Here is a 20,521-nt window from a genome sequence, read left to right as displayed (position 1 = left end):
CTTCAATAAGCTAAGTTTAACCGTATTGCAGCAGAACTCTGTTGTCTAATGCACCTGTGCTTTTTATCAGAGCTTTATTTTAAGCTGATTATCATTTAAATACATATGCTAAAATCTTACTGTACTGAGAACACTGGAAAAGTGAATGTTAATGTATTTTACAGGAATCGATTTTTTTCTAGGTTAAATGCCTTTAAACCATGCAGTTTCTCTGTACAGGCCACATTTGCTTTTTCCTCCTTTGACAAATATCTATTGAGGGTGTACTGGGCGCAGGGCTCTGTGCCAGGTGCTGAGGCCCAGTGTAGTGGCTCACAGAGTTCAGGCTGGCTCCTATATGCTTTGTTAGGCAGCAAGCTAGCACGGGTTATATAAACTAGTCCGATGCAGAGCTGTTTGAACAAATTTTTATACGTTTCCAACAAAGTACAGTGGACACTGGGTGAAAACCCCTGGGAGGTGCTGTAATCCCTTGTGCAGTAGAATAAGAAGGGTACTTGGTCTTTGTCCCGAGTCCCTGGCACAGAGCTCCTCAAACCCTTAGAATCTCCTGAGTGATAGGAATTTATTTGCTACGCAGTGACTCTTGGCTGAGGGGCTTCTCGATAGCTTGAGAATGGGGGCTGGTTGCCAGAAAGAACAAACTTTGATTAGAAGCTTGGAACTTTTCTGCCCTAACCCCAACCTTTGGGAAGGGGAAGGAGACTGGAGATGGAGTTAGTCACCGGCGGCCAGTGATTTAATTAATTGTGCCTGTGTAGTAAAACCCTAGATGACAAGGAGCATCTGGGTGGCTTCGTTGGTTAAGCATCCAACTCTTGGTTTTGGCTCAGGTCATGATCTCACAGTTTGTGGGATCAAGCCCCACGTTGGGCTCTGTGCTTACAGTAGGGAGCCTGCTTGGGATTCTCTCTCTCTCTCTCTCTCTCTCTGTCTCTCAAAATAAACATTAAAGGGGGAAAAAAAAAGAAGAAGAAACTGTAGATGACAGGGTTGAGAGCTTCCAGATTGGTGAACACATCAGAGTGCTGGGAGGGTGGCATACCCAGAGAGCACTTGGAGATTCTGCCCCTCCCCCATACCTTGCCTGTGAATCTCTTCCATTGGCTGTTCTTGAGTTGTTCCCTTTATAATAAACCAGTAAGAGTAAGAAAGGCACTTTCCTGAGTTCTGTGATTCATTCTAGTGAATTATGGAACCAGAGTGGTCATGAGAACCCTCAATTTATAACTGGTTAGTGGCCTGGGAATCGAGATCAGCATCTGAAGTGGGGTTGGTCCTGCAAGACTGAGCCCTTTGACTTGTGGCATCTGACACTAACTTCAGGTAGATAGTATCAATTAAATTGGATTGGTAGACAATCCAGTTGGTATCAGAGAGTCGGAGGAGTGCTGTTGGGAGAAACAACATGTATTTGGTGTCATGATGGGAAAAAAAATCCCTTAACCTTGGCTGTCACTGCAGTTGATCCTTGAATAACACACGTGTGAACTGTTCAGATCCACTTATACATGGATTTTTTTCAGTAAGCCTGGTACAGCATCACAGTACTGTAAATGTATTTTCTGTTCCTTAAGATGTTCTTAATAACATTTTCTTCTGTCTAGCCTTCTTTGTTATAAGAATACAGTTTCTAACACATATAACATACAAATGTGGGTTAATCAACTGTGTATGTTATCAGTAAGGCTTCCAATCAACTGTAGGCTCCTTGTAAAGTTTTCAGAGAGTCAAAGTTATATGTGGATTTTTTAGGGCCGCTTGGGTGGCTCAGTTGATCGAGCATCCAACTCTTGATCTTGGTCTCAGGGTTGTGAGTTCAAGTCCTATGTTGGGCTCCATGCTGGGCATGAAGTCTACTTTAAAAAAAGGTTATATGTGGATTTTCAACAGCATGGGGGTTGTCTTCCCTAACCCCTTCATTGTTCACGGGTTAACTGTGTGCAGGTGTGTGTGTGTGTGTGTGTGTGTGTGTGTGTGTGTGTGTGTGTCTTACATGAGAAGATTGAGGGCCAAGCCCCAGAAGGTACAGAGTCAATATAGTTCCCACTTTCCTATTCTGTCCTGCGAACTATGACAGGTGACTGGCTATGTAATACATGCATATCACAGTACAATGTGGGAATCAACTTAAATTCTTAGATCATTCTAGATGTCCAAATAGATAATGTGAATATAGCAGGAAAGCCTCAATATAGGGTTCACTTAAAGAATAAGGCTCTGGCCCTTCCTACTGTGTAATTGCCACACAAAGAAGAGAATATATAGTTTCAGGCTCAATTTCAGATTTCCCAGGAGGGATAAGGTAAATACATTTTCCAAAGAATACAAAACAGCTCATAGTAGCTGGAGGCTTTGGTTTGAGGGTCCTTCAGGTACAGAGCCTTCATCCATTCATTCCTTGTACATATATTTCCTGAGCTTCTAATTTCTGTGCCAGGCCCCTTGGTGAACAGATAAAAGTTCTCATTTCTTTCTGTTTCAATTTCTTGGACAAATGGTGTTAGACATTTTAGCAAAGAAGGACAACTTTTTTGAAACATTTATTGTTGAGAGACAGAGAAAGACAGAGTGTGAGCAGGGGAGGGGCAGAGAGAGAGGGAGACACAGAATCCAAAGCAAATTCCAGGCTCTGAGCTGTCAGCACAGAGCTCAACGGGGGGGGCTTGAACTCACAAACTGTGAGGTCATGACCTGAACTGGAGTCAGACGCTTAACCAACTGAGCCACCCAGGCACCCCATGAAGGACAACTTTTTATTCATTCATTTATTCTACTTGTGTTGGCGAGTCTATAATGCAGGTAGAATATTAGGAGATACTTAAACAAGGTATCATCTCTGCCCTCAAAGACCTTGCAAGCTTGTTTGTTCATTAATCAGTCATTCATTCAAAAAAGTATGCCTTGAGCCAGGTGGCATGCCAGGTCCATGCTAGGGAACTAGAGAGGGAACAGGAGCGCACAGTTAGCTCCTGATGGGCTGTAAGTCCCAGCCTCAAGGGGGAGCAGATAGTAACACCTTTGGGAGAGTACAGAGTGTTAAGTGAAAACTGTGATCTCTGCCCATGGTATTGGGTCAGGGCAAAGGGAGTGCACAATGGGTTTTCCTAAACTAGCTCTAAGGAGGGTGCCTCTTGTCTAACTTTTTAGTTGGGACTGGAGAGAAAGGATGGCTTGGAAAGGAGTTCCAGTCCCAGGAAACAGCATAAGTAAAGATTTGGGGGATGGAAAACACCATGGCAGCCTACAAGACTGCATGTGCTGTGTTTTGATTTGGCTGTAGGAGGAGGGAGATGAACTGTAATGTAGTGAAACAGTTGCACATAAATGCCAAGAACTAAATCCTTGTAATATTGGCACAGTAAATAGTTCAAGGAAATGGGCAGCCAAGAAACAAATAAGCAATGCTCTAGATATCACAAATTAGAAGGGTGGTAAATAACAAATAATACTGGGACAGTTAATAAGCTATTTAGAAATATAGTAGATTCTTACTCATAATTTTTGTCAGAGGTTATGGGATTGGAATTTAGAGATTTTAGAGAATTAAGATTGCCCTCTATGCATTAAAATTTAAGATCAACACTAAAGGATTTACCTACTATACCAGCTCATTGAATATGTGATCCCATTAGCAGTGCTGACCACATGGGCCCCATATTTACAAGGGCCCTGAGTTTGGTCCAATGTTCTGTTGTTGCCCTCCTGAAATTCTTAATTTTGGAAAACAGGTCTGTGTTTTCATTTTACACTGAGTCCTGCTTATTATGTAGCAGTCCTGCTTGTGGGATTGGTCATCTATGAAAACAATTTTACAGCGCCAAGCTTTAGAAGTAGATGTCCTCATGCTTTTGGAAGAGTTGCAGCCAACAGGATTAAAGTGTGTAGGCCACAAGAGCAGGACCATCTGTATGGTGTCTGTGGAAGCCTCAAGCTGTCCCAGACTGATGCCACTAAACATTCATTTTATTAGACACACTCTCTGCCTCTAGCTCTTTCTCATCGAGCAGCCTTTTAATTGTGATTTGGCTTCTTCCATGGTCTTCCTGCAGGGAGAGAGCTGGTCATGCTGACTCCATACTTGATTCAGGGGTGAGTTACTAAATTGGTGTTCTGGTGATACGCAGCAGTGAGGTGTTTTAATGGGAGCTTGCCCCTGAGAGACAGGCCCCCGCTTCTGTTCAGTTTCTGAGATAGAAGGTTGAAGTCCATGCATTAGGCTGGTGAGTTCACCAGAGTCAAGTGCAGAGCCGAACATTAGTTAAGAACAAGGGCTCTGGGGTCAGCCAGACAATGAATGCTGTGATCAGGTATTGGTCCTGTTGAACTAAAATGTGTGATGTGGGCCAAGATACATAAACTCTTAGTGCCCTAGCCTTTCATCTGTCGATTGGTGATAGAAAACCTACCTTAGGGTTGTTGTGAGATTGAATGAGAAAATATACACTAAGTCAGGGTTCCTCACCCACAGCTTGTTGACAACTTGAGCCAGGTGATTGTGGGTTGTGGGGAAGGGGAGCTGCCCCATGCGTTGTGGCTTGTTTATTGGTATCTTTGGCGTCCCTCAGTAGCCTGCAGCTTCCCCCTAAGCACCCCCCAGTTGTGACAATCAGAGTATCTCCAGACATTGCCAGATGTCCTCAGGGGACAGAATTGGTCCTGGTTACAAATCATTTCACTCACTGGCCAAGGTGTATATAGAGTAATGCCTGGAGAAAAGAAAGCACATGTTAGGTTTTATAATAATAAGGGCAGTTGGGGTGCCTGGGTGGCTCAGTCGGTTAAGCATCAGACTTAGGCTCAGGTTATGATCTCACAGTTAGTGGATTCGAGCCCTGCATCGGGCTCTGTGCTGACAGCTCGGAGCCTGGAGCCTGCTTCGGATTCTGTGTCTCCCTCTCTGTCAGTCCTTCCCCTACTGTCTCTCTCTCTCTCTCAAAAATAAATAAACATTGGGAAAAAAATTTTTTTTAATAATAAGGGCAGTAGTAGTACTAATGATAGACTCCTGAGGCCTCTGGAAAGACATTTGTCAGCTGCTCACTGAACCTCTGTTCTTTAAATTTCTCCTGTCTACAGCAGAATAAAGGTCCACATGAATTAAAGGGCAAATGTAAAAAGATCTACTTTTAAAAAAGTGCAAGAGAGGTAAATCTTTAGATTTGTAAATAAAGAAGGAGTTTCTAAGCTCAAAACCAGTGGTATTTTGGGGATGTTTAATGTTGAGTTTAAATCATATAGAGGAATTTTCTTCCTTGATCTCACTACATTAAAAATAAATAAATATGCCTAGCTTGTGAAAACTTTGTAATGGTAGTTAAAAAAGCACACTGGATAAAATGACTGTGAGAAATAGGTCAGTGGTGTTAAGAAACTGGTGTAAATCAAAAAGAAAACCAAATGCATCCAGAAATTCCTCATATATAAAGACAAAGGTAGAAATATAGTCAGCTTATAAACATTTGAACATAGTTTAAAATGCAAAATAATATTTGTTTGTTTATTTACTTATACATTTTTATTTATTTATTTTGAGAGAGGAGGAGGGGGCCGAGGGAGAGGAGAGAGAGAATCCCAAGCAGGTGCCATGCTGTCGGTGCAGAGCCCAACACGGTGCTGTATCTCACAAACTGAGATCATGACCTGAGCCAAAATCCAGAGTCAGATGCTTAACTGACTGAGCCACACAGGTGCTCCTAAAATTCAAAATAATTTTTAAAATTTTAAATAAATTTTTCATAGGCAGGATTTTAAGCAGTAACGTCCAATTCTGTTGTATAGTTTAGAGAAGTCTTACACCTTCTTTGTGGGACAGCTGATGGGTACAGTCCCTCTGGAAGGAAGCTTGGTAATAAGTATGCCTTAAAAAATTGTCATACCTGTTAGCCCCCAAAAATTACGTTTGGGAATAATTCCCATAGCATAATCTGAAATGTAGACAAATATTTATGCGTGAAGAGGTTTATTGCAAGCTTCTTTTAATAGAAGCCAGCTAAGTGTCTAGCATTATGGGAGTGGTTAATGTTAGTTTATGATAATTAATCAGCAGTCTTTAAAACAATTTTTGCAAAATGTTCCTAATGGCATATGCAATTCTTACAGTGTTAAATGGAAAAAGCAAGCTATTAACGGAATATACAGTATGAACTCAACTCAGAATAAAAACTAGAAAGGAATATGAGCACATTAATCATATTTGCCCTTGGAAGACTGGGTTATGAGTAATTTAGGGTAGGTACTCATAACTGTACAATTAAGTTGATCATCTCATAGCAGACTTAGACTTTTTTTGGTGTCTCTTTGAGGAATTTTTAAATCTTGTGCATTTCTAGAGCTTGGAAATGAAGGTGGAACAGGTGAAGCTATGTTTCTTTGAGTAACAGAAAGTAGAAAGCAATTGTCATTGTCTTAAAGTACTGTTTTATTGGTTCGTGGGTTCGAGCTCCACGTCGGGCTCTGTGCTGACAGTGCTGAGCCTGGAGCCTGCTTTAGAGTCTGTGTCTCCCTCTCTGTCTGCCCCTCCCCTGCTCACGCTCTGTCTCTCTCTCAAAATAAATAAATAAATAAACAAACAAACAAACAAACAAACATTAAAAAAATTAAAAAATTAAAAAAAATAAAGTACTGTTTTATATTTTAATCAATTTTTTATAAATTGAAATAAGAAATTGGTTTTGGGGTGTAGACTGCTTGCCCTGGCTGAAATGAATTAATGTTGTTTTATACCATGGTTCTCTTTTTGTTCATTTATTTTTTTAAGGTATATTTATTGTAGTATGTTTCTTGATAAAAACATCAAATGTCCATTTTTATTTTTATAGTATGTGCCGAAGCTTATAATCCTGATGAAGAAGAAGATGATGCAGAGTCCAGGGTATGTAATTAATAAGTTAATTTTAAATTATACTCCTGTATTGGATCAGGAATATAATAATAAAAGATGTTAACAGGCATATAGATCAACAGAAGGCATAATGGAAGTATTTTGACTGTTTCGTTTTCCTAGTTTTCTCTTGGATGCTTTACTTCTACTTCAAGTTCTATAGAATTACTTTTTTCCAAAAAGAGTCTTTTTGTTTGGGTAAAAGGAAAGATGAACATAAACACCAGTTGTGGTTTCATTTCTTTTTGCACAAATACGGCCTGGTGATGAAAAATGTTTTTTAGCTATCTTTCTCATAGTGTTAATGCTATTTTTTCTGATAGTATTTCTAGTAAAGAAAAATACCGGGGAAAGCCTTTTTGTTCCTACTAGTTTATAACAACAGAAGCTTATTCTGAAACAAACAAAATCACAGTAAAATTACATCTAATGTGTCAGTTTAAAAGTTCTTACTTTTAAAAATCTATTATGAGTCTTAATAGATTGCTCAGAAACTGATTTCTTGAAGGCTGTAATGTTATTTGTAAGAATTTGTCCAGTTTTGTTTGAAGCAGTTTTTTTTTTTTTTCCAACGTTTATTTATTTTTGGGACAGAGAGAGACAGAGCATGAACGGGGGAGGGGCAGAGAGAGAGGGAGACACAGAATCGGAAACAGGCTCCAGGCTCCGAGCCATCAGCCCAGAGCCTGACGCGGGGCTCGAACTCACGGACTGCGAGATCGTGACCTGGCTGAAGTCGGACGCTTAACCGACTGCGCCACCCAGGCGCCCCTGAAGCAGTTTTTAAGCTATGTCCCTTCACTCCCTTCACCTTTTATTTATTTAGTAAAAAGTAAGCTAAATATAAGAGATTGCTCTGCCTGAAAAATGGAAAGTAATGATTTTCCTTTTTTTCTTTCCTTCCTTCCTTCCTTCCTTCCTTCCTTCCTTCCTTCCTTCCTTCCTTCCTTCCTTCCTGTCTTTGTTTCATACTTACTTGGCAAAAGCTCCATTTGTTGTTTGGCCTCAAAAAATAAAAATTTATTTCTGTAGCTCTGACAATACTTAAATAAGATTGAGTTTTAATATGGAAACGCAAATAGTATATCCCTAAGTCATTACATCATTAAGCTCCCTGAAATATATGTAAAATCCAGGGGTAGAAAGATCAAGGAGCCTCTGTTACACAGAAGGTCTTGAAGAAAATCCCATCTCATTCTTGTACCTGTGGGGATTCCCAGCACCAGCATGGGGGGAGCTCACGGTTTGCTACCAGAACTCAAATTAATTTGATAATGTCTATAAATTCTGGCCTGAAATTATGTTTTCTTAGGATTAAGGTATCATTACTAATGTGTGGCATATTGTTAGCACTTCATATAGGTGGAAGAACCAGGCCTTCCCCGTCGTGTACTTGATTTATGTATCTAGCAGAAACAATAACAGGTGACTTTGAAGAGGACACACATCTTTACACTTGTTCATAGCTACCATTTGATCCGTGATAGGTAAAGTGGTTGGCTGGGTCACACTCCACTTAATTCCTAACAGTCTTATTTGGGAGGCGTGGTACCAGTTAAGACTCATTTGGCTACATTAAAAAACCCAATCACATTGAGATAAAAATTAAAATATATATATATATATATATATTGGGGAAATTTATTGGATATATTCTTGGAAATCTCATAGAATTCCAGAAAGAATTAAAAAACCCAAAAAACCGAAGCCGTAGCTGGTAGACAGGAGCCAGGCCACCTCTGGGGTCTCTCCATAGCAGTGATTCAGGACTTAAGACTACTGCTCTGGAAAGGGACTTGGCTACCAATTGCTTTTATGCTGTGTCTCTCAGTTTAAAGACCCAGTTTCCCTGGGAGAGTTTCTCACGGACCCAGCTAGGGGGCCAGGGACAAGAGGTGCAGACTTAGCTACTGGCCACCACTTTTAAGTGAAGGCAGTTCCTAGAGAAGGAGGAATCTTGATGGGTGGGGATTTACCGCTACAGTTATCCCCTGTAACACCCTTCATATTACTTTTAACAGTGTGTTTGTAATTAACTTGTTATAATTATAAGGCGCTTCAGATTCTCTCCATTAGGAGAGAATGACTGTTCTTTAAACATGTTACTAAAAACTGCACTGTTTTTCCAGTCTTAGATACTACAAGGCAAACTGCACCATAGCACTTGGAAATGATTATGACAGATTTCAAAATTAATTGGCTCTAAGCAGGTATTGGAAAATGTAAAGAAAATATATAGTATATTTTGATAAGGTACCATTTCATTTGAACGTTTTGTATTATTTCACAGACTATGCAGCAGATCCTTAAATCTCAGATTAGTATAAATGAGTATTTATTCTGATATGAATTCAAAGAAAATTTAAACACTTAAGATTGATGTTGCAAAATCACAAATTAGATTTTACCTTTAATGAATGAAAACACAGGGGTGCCTGGCTGGCTGAGTAGGTAGAGCGTGTGACTCTTGATCTTGGTTGTGAGTTTGAGCCCCACATTGGGTATAGAGATTACTTTAAAAAAATGAAAATATCGGGGTGCCTGGGTGGCTCAGTTGGTTAAGCTTCCGACTTCGGCTCAGGTCACGATCTCAGAGTTCGTGGGTTTGAGCCCCGTGTCGGGCTCTGTGCTGACACCTCAGAACCTGGAGCCTGCCTCAGATTCTGTGTCTCCCTCTCTCTCTCTTCTCTTCCCCTCCCCTGCTTGCACTCTGTCTCTGTCTCTCTGTCTCTCTCTCTCAAAATAAATAAACATTAAAAAAAATTTTTTTAAATACTTAAAAAAAATGAAAATATACAAGTTTTATTTACATCTAACATGTAGCCCTTCTGGTAGAGAAGAGCTGGTAAGTTTAAGAGTAGGTCATTTCTAGCAGAGCATGCAACTCTTGATTTTGGGGTCACAAGTTCAAACTCCACATTGGGTACAGAGATTACTTAAATAAAAATTTTTAAAAAACAGTGGAACATTTCTTTGTTGTGTTACTCCACAGAATTTGGAGGGTGGGGGGGTGCCTTCTGTATATCTGGTGGGGTGCTAGGATGTTCCTTGCTGAGCACCATGGACAAATCCCTGCCATCTTGGGGCTTAGAGTCTCCTAGCAGAATTAGACAACAAGCCAGTAAATTAATGAACAGTTGCAAAGTGTGAGCACTGAAAGGATAGTGAAGCAGGGTCTAGTAATGAAAACAAAACCAATCCCACATGACAAGGTCCCTAATTAAATGGAGTGGTTGCAGAAGGCCTCCTTGATGTGAGACTGGGGAGAGTCTTGCTCGAAAGCCCTGAAGCCCCTTTTGGGTTGATCTCAGAGTCTCAGCAGGGAGCAGGTGATAGTTCCCAACCAAGGCAGGTGTGGCCACAGTGGTTCAGGTGAGGCTGGGGGAGGAGGGAGGGAGATTTAATACCCAGTAAATGTGATGGAATCCATCTAGGTGTTCAGATTTAAATTTTTTAAACGTTACCTTCAGCTCTGTGTGGAGAATGGACTGGACAAATAGAAAAATATCTTGTACAGATATCTCTTGCTTTACCAAAATAGATTTGTAGTGTTTTCTTTAAAGAAAACATCTACATAATTTTTTTTATGAATTGTTTTTCTGATTATTTAGTTGAAAGACACCCAAGATTTAGATAAGTTGACAAACTTTTTCTGTAAACCTTTTTTTTTTCCTGAAAAATTTACTGTTTTCAGATAATAAATATTTTAGGCTTTGGGGGCCATACAGTTTCTGTCAAAGCTACTTGCTCTGCTCTTGTAGCTTGAAAACAGCCATAGACACTACATAAATGGATGAATGTGGCTGTGTTCCGTTAAAACTTTATCTATGGGGGTGCCTGCCTGGCTCAGTCGGTAGAGCACGTGACTCTTGATCTTGGGGTCATGAGTTTGAGCCCCATGTTAGGTATAGAGCTTATTTAAAGAAAAAAAACAAAAAAACCGTATTTATGAACACTTGAATTTGAATTGTATCTAATTTTGATGTATCAGGAAGTATGAATTCTTTTGATTTTTATTAATCCCAATCATTCTTAGCTTAGGGGCCATGCAAAATGAATTTGGCCTTCAGGCCATAGTTTGCTGACCCTGGTTTAGAGAATAAATTTTGTAGCCAGCCTCCCTGGGATGAATCATAGCTCTGCAGCTCCGAACTTTCTGACATTGAAGAAATTACTTGGGACAAGTTCATTTTATTTTATTTTATTTTATTTTCAACGTTTATTTATTTTTGGGACAGAGAGAGACAGAGCATGAACGGGGGAGGGGCAGAGAGAGAGGGAGACACAGAATCGGAAACAGGCTCCAGGCTCTGAGCCATCAGGCCAGAGCCTGACGCGGGGCTCGAACTCACGGACCGCGAGATCGTGACCTGGCTGAAGTCGGACGCTTAACCGACTGCGCCACCCAGGCGCCCCGGGACAAGTTCATTTTAATATAGGAGATCATATAGTAGTTTTCTTCTTCTATCGGCTTATTTTATCTAGCATGAATTGCTACCTGCTTCATGGGGTCAGTTACTGGGATAAAATGAGTTATTATTTTTAAAGCCCTGAAACCAGTGCCTGGCACATAATAAATGCTATATAATTATTTGGTTTTTTGTTTTACAATTATTTGTTTAGAAAATAGATTTTTATCCGGAAATCAGAAATAAATTTTAATTAAAAAATAAAGTGGCTGCTAGTAAGAAGAAGTCACAGTTGGGTGTATTGCTGAAGCCTTAGTTTTCCATATGCAGATCTTACATGTAGGATCACACCAAACCCAACAGAAAAAGAGTCTTTAGAAGCGGGAGAGCATCTTTTGAGCAGTTGGTTACAGGGTGGAGGCACCCAAAGTCTCAAAGATTCACCAGATTTCTGACTGCTTTCCAGAGCATAGAGCAGGATTTTAATATAGGGTCTGTTGTAAAAGATAAAAAAGACTCTGGGTACAGAGGAGTGATGGTGGGGAGAGGGGACAGAGGGAGAAAGGAAAGCAGTAGACAGTAGCTGTGGTGGCAGGATTAAGAACCAAGATTTAAAAGTGTTAGTTCTTGGGGCATCTGGGTGGCTCAATCTGGTAAGCATCTGACTTTGGCTTAGGTCACGATCTTGTAGTTCGTGGGTTCGAGCCCCACATAGGGCTCTGTGCTAACAGCTCAGAGCCTGGAGTCTGCTTCGAATTCTGTGTCTCCCTCTCTCTCTGCCCCTCCCCTGCTCGCTCGCTCTCTCTCTCTCTCTCTCTCTCTCTCTCAATATAAATAAACATTAAAAAAATTAGAAGTGTTAATTCATAAGAATGGAGGTAGTAGGAGAGAGAGAAAAGGAAACTGCTGTTGTGTGAGGGGTTCCGTACAGAGTGAATGGTTGCGGCAAAAGACTTAAATTCATTACAAGAGTAAATCAAGTGCAAGGTGGTGCTAAGAAAGATTAAAGAAGACAATTTGGGTAATACAGTCACACCTCAGCACTTCATGAAGGAGGTAGTCTCCGTTCCCAAGGGTCCAGGGAACTTCAAGATGGGGTGGAAGGCAGGAAGCTTTTGTCGGACAAGGAATAAGGAACAAGGAAACAAGTATAGAGCCCGGGGTGGCATGGCTTTGGGGGTTGGCTACTGGCCATGCTACGTTTCTGGTGCAGCAGAGTATTTACGGGAACACGAAAGCTGTTTAAATTGTGGTTTGCTGACGTTGCTCCCTGGGCAGGAATCCCTCCATCTTGGGCCTAGAAAGTTATTTCAGCAAGGGTGCTGGTATCCCTGACTTTTTCTCTCTGAGGACAGAGCTTCTCAGCAGGCAGACATTTTATGATTGTTTCAGTGTTGAAGATCTAGTTGGATTTTGTGAAGTGAGAGGTGACTGTTTTATTGTGTTAGCCTTCCTTATTTGAAGTAGGGAGACAGGAATTTTGGTTGGCATGAATTTTTTTAATGCCCAGATTTAAAAAATTTCTTGTGTTGTAAGTAGTGAGTTAGTTGGCACCAGGGTCTGCTTTTTCTGTGTCCATATGTCATCTTAGAATCTAGTTTGAGGTGAAGTTTGCTTATATCTTACCCATATGGGAAAAAATGCAATGACTTCCTCTCCCACTGGCTAATACTCTTTTGAGGAGTATATAAATGCTACACAGACAGGCATACCTTGGAGATACTGTGAGTTCAGTTTCAGACTACCGAAATAAAGCATGTATTACAGCAAAGCCACTCAAATGAACTTTTTGGTTTCCCAGCGCAGAAAGAAGTTATGTTTACACTCTGTTGCAGTCTGTTAAATGTACAGTAGCATTATGTCTAAAACAACAACATCCATCTCTTACTTAATTATGTACTTTCTTGCAAAAAAATGCTAACCATCATCTGAGCTTTCAGCACATCCTAATAACTGATCTCAGATCACCGCAACAAATACAGTAATAATGAAAAGGTTTGAAGTATTCCAAGAATTACCAAAATGTAACCCAGAGAGACAAAGTGAGCAAATGCTGTTGGAAAAATGGTGCCAACAGACTTGCTCAACACAGGGTCACCACACACCTTCAATTTGTAAACACACCTGTGAAGCGCAGTAAGGTGAAAATAAAACGAGGAAGGCCTGAATAACTGTAAATATCCTTTATTCCTCTTGGGCCTATGATTTTTATCAATTTTTAGCCACCTGAGATTGGCCTGAAGCCCTGATTCTGATTTCCCATTGTGAGTTTTGGTATATTCCTTGGCACAGAACTCACCCCTGCCTGGTTGTGGCTGTGCTGATGGCAGGGCCAGTGGCAGAAGGGCTGGGATACCTGCTCATCAGCTGCCATAGCCACGCTTTGAGCATTAGAATAGGAAAAGGTGGTGTGTCGGGGTCCAGGATGACGCCATGCCTGCTGTGTTTAGGACTGTCTCTTGCCTCTCTACTCATTTTATAGTTACAAACTACCAGTGTTCACAAAAGAGTGGGCCTTTTGGTTCAAGTTGGTTGAGGCGTCTGCTAGTCAAAAGGGACTCTGGGGGCGCCTGGGTGGCGCAGTCGGTTAAGCGTCCGACTTCAGCCAGGTCACGATCTCGCGGTCCGTGGGTTCGAGCCCCGCGTCGGGCTCTGGGCTGATGGCTCAGAGCCTGGAGCCTGTTTCCGATTCTGTGTCTCCCTCTCTCTCTGCCCCTCCCCCGTCCATGCTCTGTCTCTCTCTGTCCCAAAAATAAATAAAAAACGTTGAAAAAAAAATAATAAAAAAAAAAAAAAAAAAGGGACTCTGGAGAGTTGACAGGCCACACTTCCAGAGGGCATTCTGTTGGTCTTCCCCCTTCTGGAATGACAGTTTAGGAAGAATATATCTCACTTGTTTTCTTTGAGCTCATTCTAAACTGAGCACACCAGGACTGTTGGATTCATTTTTCCTCAAATCCACACTCCCTAGGCATGGCGGCATGCATTGACTTGGTCCCTTGGGAAAATTACTCTTTGGTCCGGGTAGTTAGGTACATTGTGCATAAAAATGTATCTAACATCTAATGCAATATACTTGTAAGAATTAATTAGCTTCTAGAGGCAATCAAGTTTCAAAGGGAAGATCAACATCCTGAAAGACTATTGCACTCAGTGGTAGAGTGTGAAACAGTATTGAAGGCTATTGAGAGAATATTAAAACAGAACGAAGGCAGCCTGCAGATCTTCAGCGTAGCTGTTTTGACCTGCTGCCCTTTTGTGTGTTCCTACTGGCTGGGAGCTTTGGAGTCTTTAGTGATGAGCCAATCACAGACTTTTACCAAATGAATATGCTAATCTGGGGGAAACACTCTTGAAAACCATTCCAGTGCTGAATTGATGAATGTGCACCACTTCCCAGATATCAGCTCTGTTACTTGACCTTTCTTAGTGAGCTGCTAGCTGAGGTCTGGCCACCTAAAATGAACCTCAGCACTGACCATTCTTCCCTCCAACATCCTGCTAGGAAATTTCACCCCATACGAGTAAGATGAGTAGACTAATTGTTTGTTAATTTGGTATCCTTTTAGATTATACATCCCAAAACTGATGATCAAAGGAATCGATTGCAAGAGGCTTGCAAAGACATTCTGCTATTTAAGAACCTGGATCCGGTAAGACAAATCTCACTAACCAGAAATGTTTTTTTTTTTTTCCCAGTGTCAGAGTGAAGAACTGGGTAGGGTCTTAGATTTTACCCTCTTTACAAGCTAACATCACCCAGGATGATGTAAAGGCCCCACCGTGGATGCCTGAGTGTATAGTGGGGTTGTGTTCTAGGAGAGCAACCCCAGGCTTCAGAGGTGCTCTGTTGTCACAGCTAGGAGTTCACAGGCCTGCCTGCACCTTGTCTGGGGAAGACATTATGTCATCCCTCGAGGTTACTTGTTACAAACATTGCCCTGAGAAATGGCCCAGATGAAGAGAAGGTAGGACCTTGCATTCTTTGTGCAGCCAGTAGGAACGTGCAGGATGGTGCTGAGCCCGTGGTGGATTGCCTCTCTTACCAGCTAGTAATAGTAATTACATTTTAATGTGTGACTTGTCTGTTATACGTATTTTAAAGGTAACATTTTACTTGGCCTCAAAGGAGGGGGATTTCTTTCTTTCTTTCTTTCTTTCTTTTTTTTTTTTTTTTTTTTTTTTTGGTAAGGATTTCGAAATCTCTGGTCTTTGGTTCTGGGTGATTTTCTAGAATACCCTCTTTCAGTGTTTTGCCCTGAATTCTGACTTAATTGTTCTTTTCCTTCATCACAGATTATGCCTCTTCACTGCTCTGTGGTCCTTTGGGTTGCCATGATCCTGCTGCCATGATCCAAATGTGGGAAATGAGTCAACTCTTGTAGCTTACCTCAACTTTTCTTTGTTGGTCAAACGCAGCATTTTATAGTTTTCAGATTGATGTCCTGGAGAAGAAAGCATTAAATTAACACCTATTCTTTTAAAGATAAGGTCTTCTAAAGGCCATTTTTATAAAGAGGAAGGGACTGCATTATACCAAATCTTCTATACTGGGTCATATGACACCTGCAACATTTTTTAAAAATCCTTTGTTTTGCGGTACCTGGGTGGCTAGGTCGCTTACATGTCTGCCTTCGGCTCAAGTCATGATCTCATGGTTCGTGGGTTCAAGCCCCACATCGGGCTCTCTGCTGTCAGCACGGAGCCCACTTCAGATCCTCTGTCTCCCTCTTTCTCTGCCCCTCCTCCACTTGCACTTGCTGTCTCTCTCTCTCTCTTTCTCTCTCTCAAAAATAAATAAACATTTAAAAAAAAGATTCTTTTTTTCTAGTACCACATATGTGTCTTCACATCCTCCAGGAACACAGATTATACTTTGTGACTTTGGAGATATTGTTTTAGGACCACACATTACATACAAGTTCTTGTCCAATTTGACTCAGGTCCTCTAGAATTCTGAGCTTGCAAAACTGTGAGCTCTAAAGAATGGGGGTGTTGGTTGTTTAATAATGAAAAATTAAGAAATGAAATTAAGATAGAAAAATATAGGAATTCAGTTTAGAAATGGAAACATTTTCTTGTAGTATTAAATTACAGGTAGAATAAGTGACTAATGGGAATTTGTGAAATTTTGATGGGCTTCCAAATAATCACATATTTCGTTTATCTAAAATGATAATGATTCTGTGAAATAAAAGATACTTAAACTATGTAATTTCTTTCTTTATTTTTTTTAATGTTTAATTTTGAGAGAAAGAGTGCAAGCGGGGGAGAGGCAGAGAGAGGGAGACACAGAATCTGAAACAGGCTCCAGGCTCTGAGCTGTCAGCACATCGCCTGACAGGGGGCTCGAACCCACAAACCATGAGATAGGTCATGACCTGAGCCGAAGTCGGATGCTCAACCGACTGAGCCACCCAGTCACCCCTAAACTATGTGATTTCTATTGATCGTCCACCAGTGCGAGTCCAAATAATTACCAGTGGAAAGATACAACTTTGTGTGTGTATGGGGGTGGGCGTTGGAATTAAACTAATTTAGTATTTAACTCTTGCCCTTCAGGTACATGTGGAAGACAGCTGTAAAATTAATCCTCAGTTTTTCCCTTCAGCTAAACAGATTCTTTATTTTTCAACTAGAACTTTACATGGTAGGATTTCAGAGCTCACCGAAAACAGTGCTTCTCACGCTCTGCTGCGCCTGCAAATCATCAGAGGATCTGGTGAAAAATGCAGGGTCTCGTTCAGTAGGTCTGTCATGGAGCCTGAGAGACTGCATTTCTCACCAGCTCCCAGGTGAGGCTGATGGTCCTGGCCCACAGCCATACTTCCAGGAGCAGGCACTAGGGCCAGATGTAAAAATGCTCTAGTTCAGGTTTTTGGCACTCCTGCCTGTTATTTTGTTTGCATACTTTCCTATTGAATTGAACCCACATTTTAATGCATCAGCAATGACTAGACATTGCTATTCAGGTGCCTGTACACGAAGTGATAAACAGATGGGAGTGAAATAGCTGTTAGGCATGTTTTCCGGGAATGCTTCCTATTCTGTTCTGTCCTCTAAATTGATTTTTCTTGCCATTTCAGCTTTAACTCTTTTAAAGCCCTGTAAAAAGTGCATTTAAAATAATTAAATTTGGGGTACCTGGGTGGCTCAGTCGGTTAAGCGTCTGACTTCAGCTCAGGTCATGATCCCATGGTTTGTGGGTTCGAGCCCCATGTTGGGCTCTGTGCTGACAGCTCAGAGCCTAGAGCCCACTTCAGATTCTGTGTCTCCCTCTCTCTCTGCTCCTCCCCCGCTCATGCTCTGTCTCTCTTTCTCTCCCAAAAATAAATAAACATTAAAAAAAATTTTAAATACGGGCGCCTGGGTGGCTCGGTCGGTTAAGCGTCCAACTTTGGCCTAGGTCATGATCTTGCGATTCGTGAGTTCGAGCCCCGTGTCGGGCTTGGTGCTGACAGCTCGGAGCCTGAAGCCTGCTTCCATATTCTGTGTCTCCCTCTCTCTCTGCCCCTCCCCTGCTCATACTCTGTCTCTCAAGAATAAATAAATGTTTAAAAAAAAAATCTAAAAAAATTTTTTTAATAAATAAAATAATTAAATTGCATTTAAAATAATTTTTTTAAAAGCTATTACTAGTAGATTCTGGCAAGGAGCATCTTTATTTAATTAAAGTGATTATTTTTATAAACAGTAATTTTTTGTAGCCTTCTTTTGCTTCTTTGATGAAGGTCTTCAATATGTATATATTTTTCAAAGGCCAGTTCATAGGGGAGGGAAAAAAAAACAAGAAAAAGCCGCTTCACAAAATTAGCAAATTCATGAATTACCATTATTGAATATTTTATAGGGAAGAAGCAAATGTATTTACATAGTTGCTTCCAAAAGATTTTTTTTTTAATTTGAGCCTGAACTGTCTTGATTTATTTCCCTACTATCTCAGATCTTTCTGGGAATGATGCAAAATATAGATGAGTAAAAATGTATGTTTCTCAACAAATTACCACCTGGAATTAAAAAAACCTCCCCAAACATGACAGTTTGAAGATTTTAGGTTAAGCTTATGGTCTTGAACAGTGATCTGGTTTCTCATGATACACATTTTTTTTACAGTAACCCAAATGCATTTACATTGAATGACATATTTGGCTCCTATAACCTGCTTATAAAACAGCGCCCTTCAGTTTGATGCCGTGCCTGCATACTGTGCTCCAAAACCTGTATAAAGTGTTGGATGCCACAGAAATGCATGGTTCTTGTCCTCTTGGAACTTACGATTTGATGGGGGATCCAAATACCCACACCAAGCAATTTGGTAAAACATGGGAAATGCTGTAATGTAGTCAGGACACTGTGAGAGGGTGAGGGTCTCTCAGCCCCCTGAGGTTTCAGGAAGCTGGGGAGGCCACCTGAGCTGAGCCTCAGAAAATGAGTAGAATAGGAACTTGGCAGGGGAAGAAAAGGGAGTGTTCTCACTGGAGCCTGGAGCAGAGGACACCCAGTGGAGGGAGCATAGGGTGTGTGTGTGTGTGTGTGTGTGTGTGCGCGCACGCGCGCGCGCGCGCACGGTGTGTCATAAAGGACTGTTCTTGACCTCCACCCTGCAGCGTTGGCTGCCTATTGAAGGCAGTGGGAAGTCACACTTGAAATACTTTCAGCAAAAGTAGTAATCGAATGTGTGTGACGTCACTGTGGTGGCAGGGTAGAGGGTAGAAAAGTGGGAAAAGGGACTTAGGGAAGAGGGGTGGTTTCATAAAATATTCAGGATTAGCAGAAGCTGGCACTTTTTAGGGACTGGATGATTTGTGACCTGATGCACAGGGTCTAGGACGTCTTCCTCCCAGTGTCTCCGCTTGAATGACCATGAGCTGGTACCTTTTTCTGAAATGGGAAAATTTGGAGGAGGAAAGGGGGGCAGTAATTACTCACTTATAAGAAGAATGATCTAGGCTTTGTATCTAGCATCTCATCTCAATTCCCTGAAGTCATTGTGTAGCTTGGAAATCTTGCACTTCCTTGGCCTCCGAACGTTTTTTTCCTGGGAGTGCTGTGTATGCATACATTGAGCACAGCATTTGTAATTATGAATCTCTTTGAAGATATCCTTTTCATGAATATTTCAATGCTCGACTCAGTAGGCCATTTTTCTTCTGCAATATTTCTAATTTGAGACAAACTGAAATCATTTTCCTAGGCTCTCTGATAGGTTCTTTCATTAATGGAGAGTAAATTGTTATTTTTGAAGTGAGTCAGAGACCTTTCACCAAGCACAGTCATGGGTCTGCGTTCCAAAGAATAAGCTGTGGATTTCCTACTGTGGTTGTCAGTCACTGGGAAAACCTCTGCATATTAAATATTTCCTAAGTTCTTTTCACTCTGTGCATAATGATGGGGAAAGTGCATTTTGATTGATTAGAACAGACACCTGTCACATTGAGAAGTTCTAGAAGAAATGATTGTTCTGTATTTTACCAGGAATTACTTTTCTATCGGTATGTGAATTCCTAAGCTTTATAATGTTCTAACATGCAGCTCATTCCAAGATGACCAAAAAAAAATAATGTATTTCATCTTTCTCTCCCATTTGACATTTAGAGAAAGAGCTAATCAATAAGGCTGATATTCCCTCTCCATCGGGCCTAAAAGACTTGGAATATAAATAGTAAGCAAAACAAAATATTAGTAAACCATTTACTCAAACTTTGTAACTTTGATAGGTGACCATATGTTGCCTGGTTGATGAACTCATTTGGATAAAATGGTCCCTGTGAAGCCAATTAGCACCACATCAAGACAGCACTGTTTTACTGCCACATTGGCTTCCTCTTCCACAGGGGCTGCTCTTTCCCACGTAGGTGCCAGCGCTCACACAGGAACTGGGGGGTGGGAGATGAAAACCATTTCCTGCAGACCACCTCTATCATTCCTCCAGAAGCTTTTCTTAGCCCACGTGAAGATGCAGTAGTATGTTCTCTGTTTCAATGGAGAATTTGGATTTTTTATTAATTAAAATTTTTAGGCGCACCTGGGTGGCTTAGTCTGTTGAGCTTCTGACTTGGGCTCAGGCCATGATCTCACAGTCTTTGGGTTCGAGCCCCGTGCCAGGCTCTGTGCTGACAGCTCAGAGCCTGGAGCCTACTTCAGATTCTGTGTCTCCCTCTCTCCACCCTTCCCCTGCTCTCTCTCTGTGTCTCAAAAGTAAACATTAAAAAAATTAAAAGAAATTTTT

At 41.1% G+C, this 20,521-nt stretch overlaps 1 protein-coding gene across 2 annotated transcripts in view; it reads left to right on the top strand.

Annotated features, from left to right (window-relative positions):
* Positions 1-20,521, top strand: part of PRKAR2B (protein kinase cAMP-dependent type II regulatory subunit beta) — a 104,068-nt gene that overhangs the window by 60,268 nt on the left and 23,279 nt on the right. For both annotated transcript variants that reach the window (XM_045052259.1, XM_023250252.2), the window contains exons 3-4: positions 6,822-6,874; positions 14,862-14,945. In XM_045052259.1, coding sequence (XP_044908194.1) covers positions 6,822-6,874; positions 14,862-14,945 — 137 coding nt within the window. The remainder of the gene's footprint in view (positions 1-6,821; positions 6,875-14,861; positions 14,946-20,521) is intronic.

The sequence above is a fragment of the Felis catus genome, chromosome A2 (assembly GCF_018350175.1).
Source record: "Felis catus isolate Fca126 chromosome A2, F.catus_Fca126_mat1.0, whole genome shotgun sequence".
Taxonomy (NCBI): Eukaryota; Metazoa; Chordata; class Mammalia; order Carnivora; family Felidae; genus Felis; species Felis catus.
This window is presented reverse-complemented; position numbering and strand designations above follow the sequence as displayed.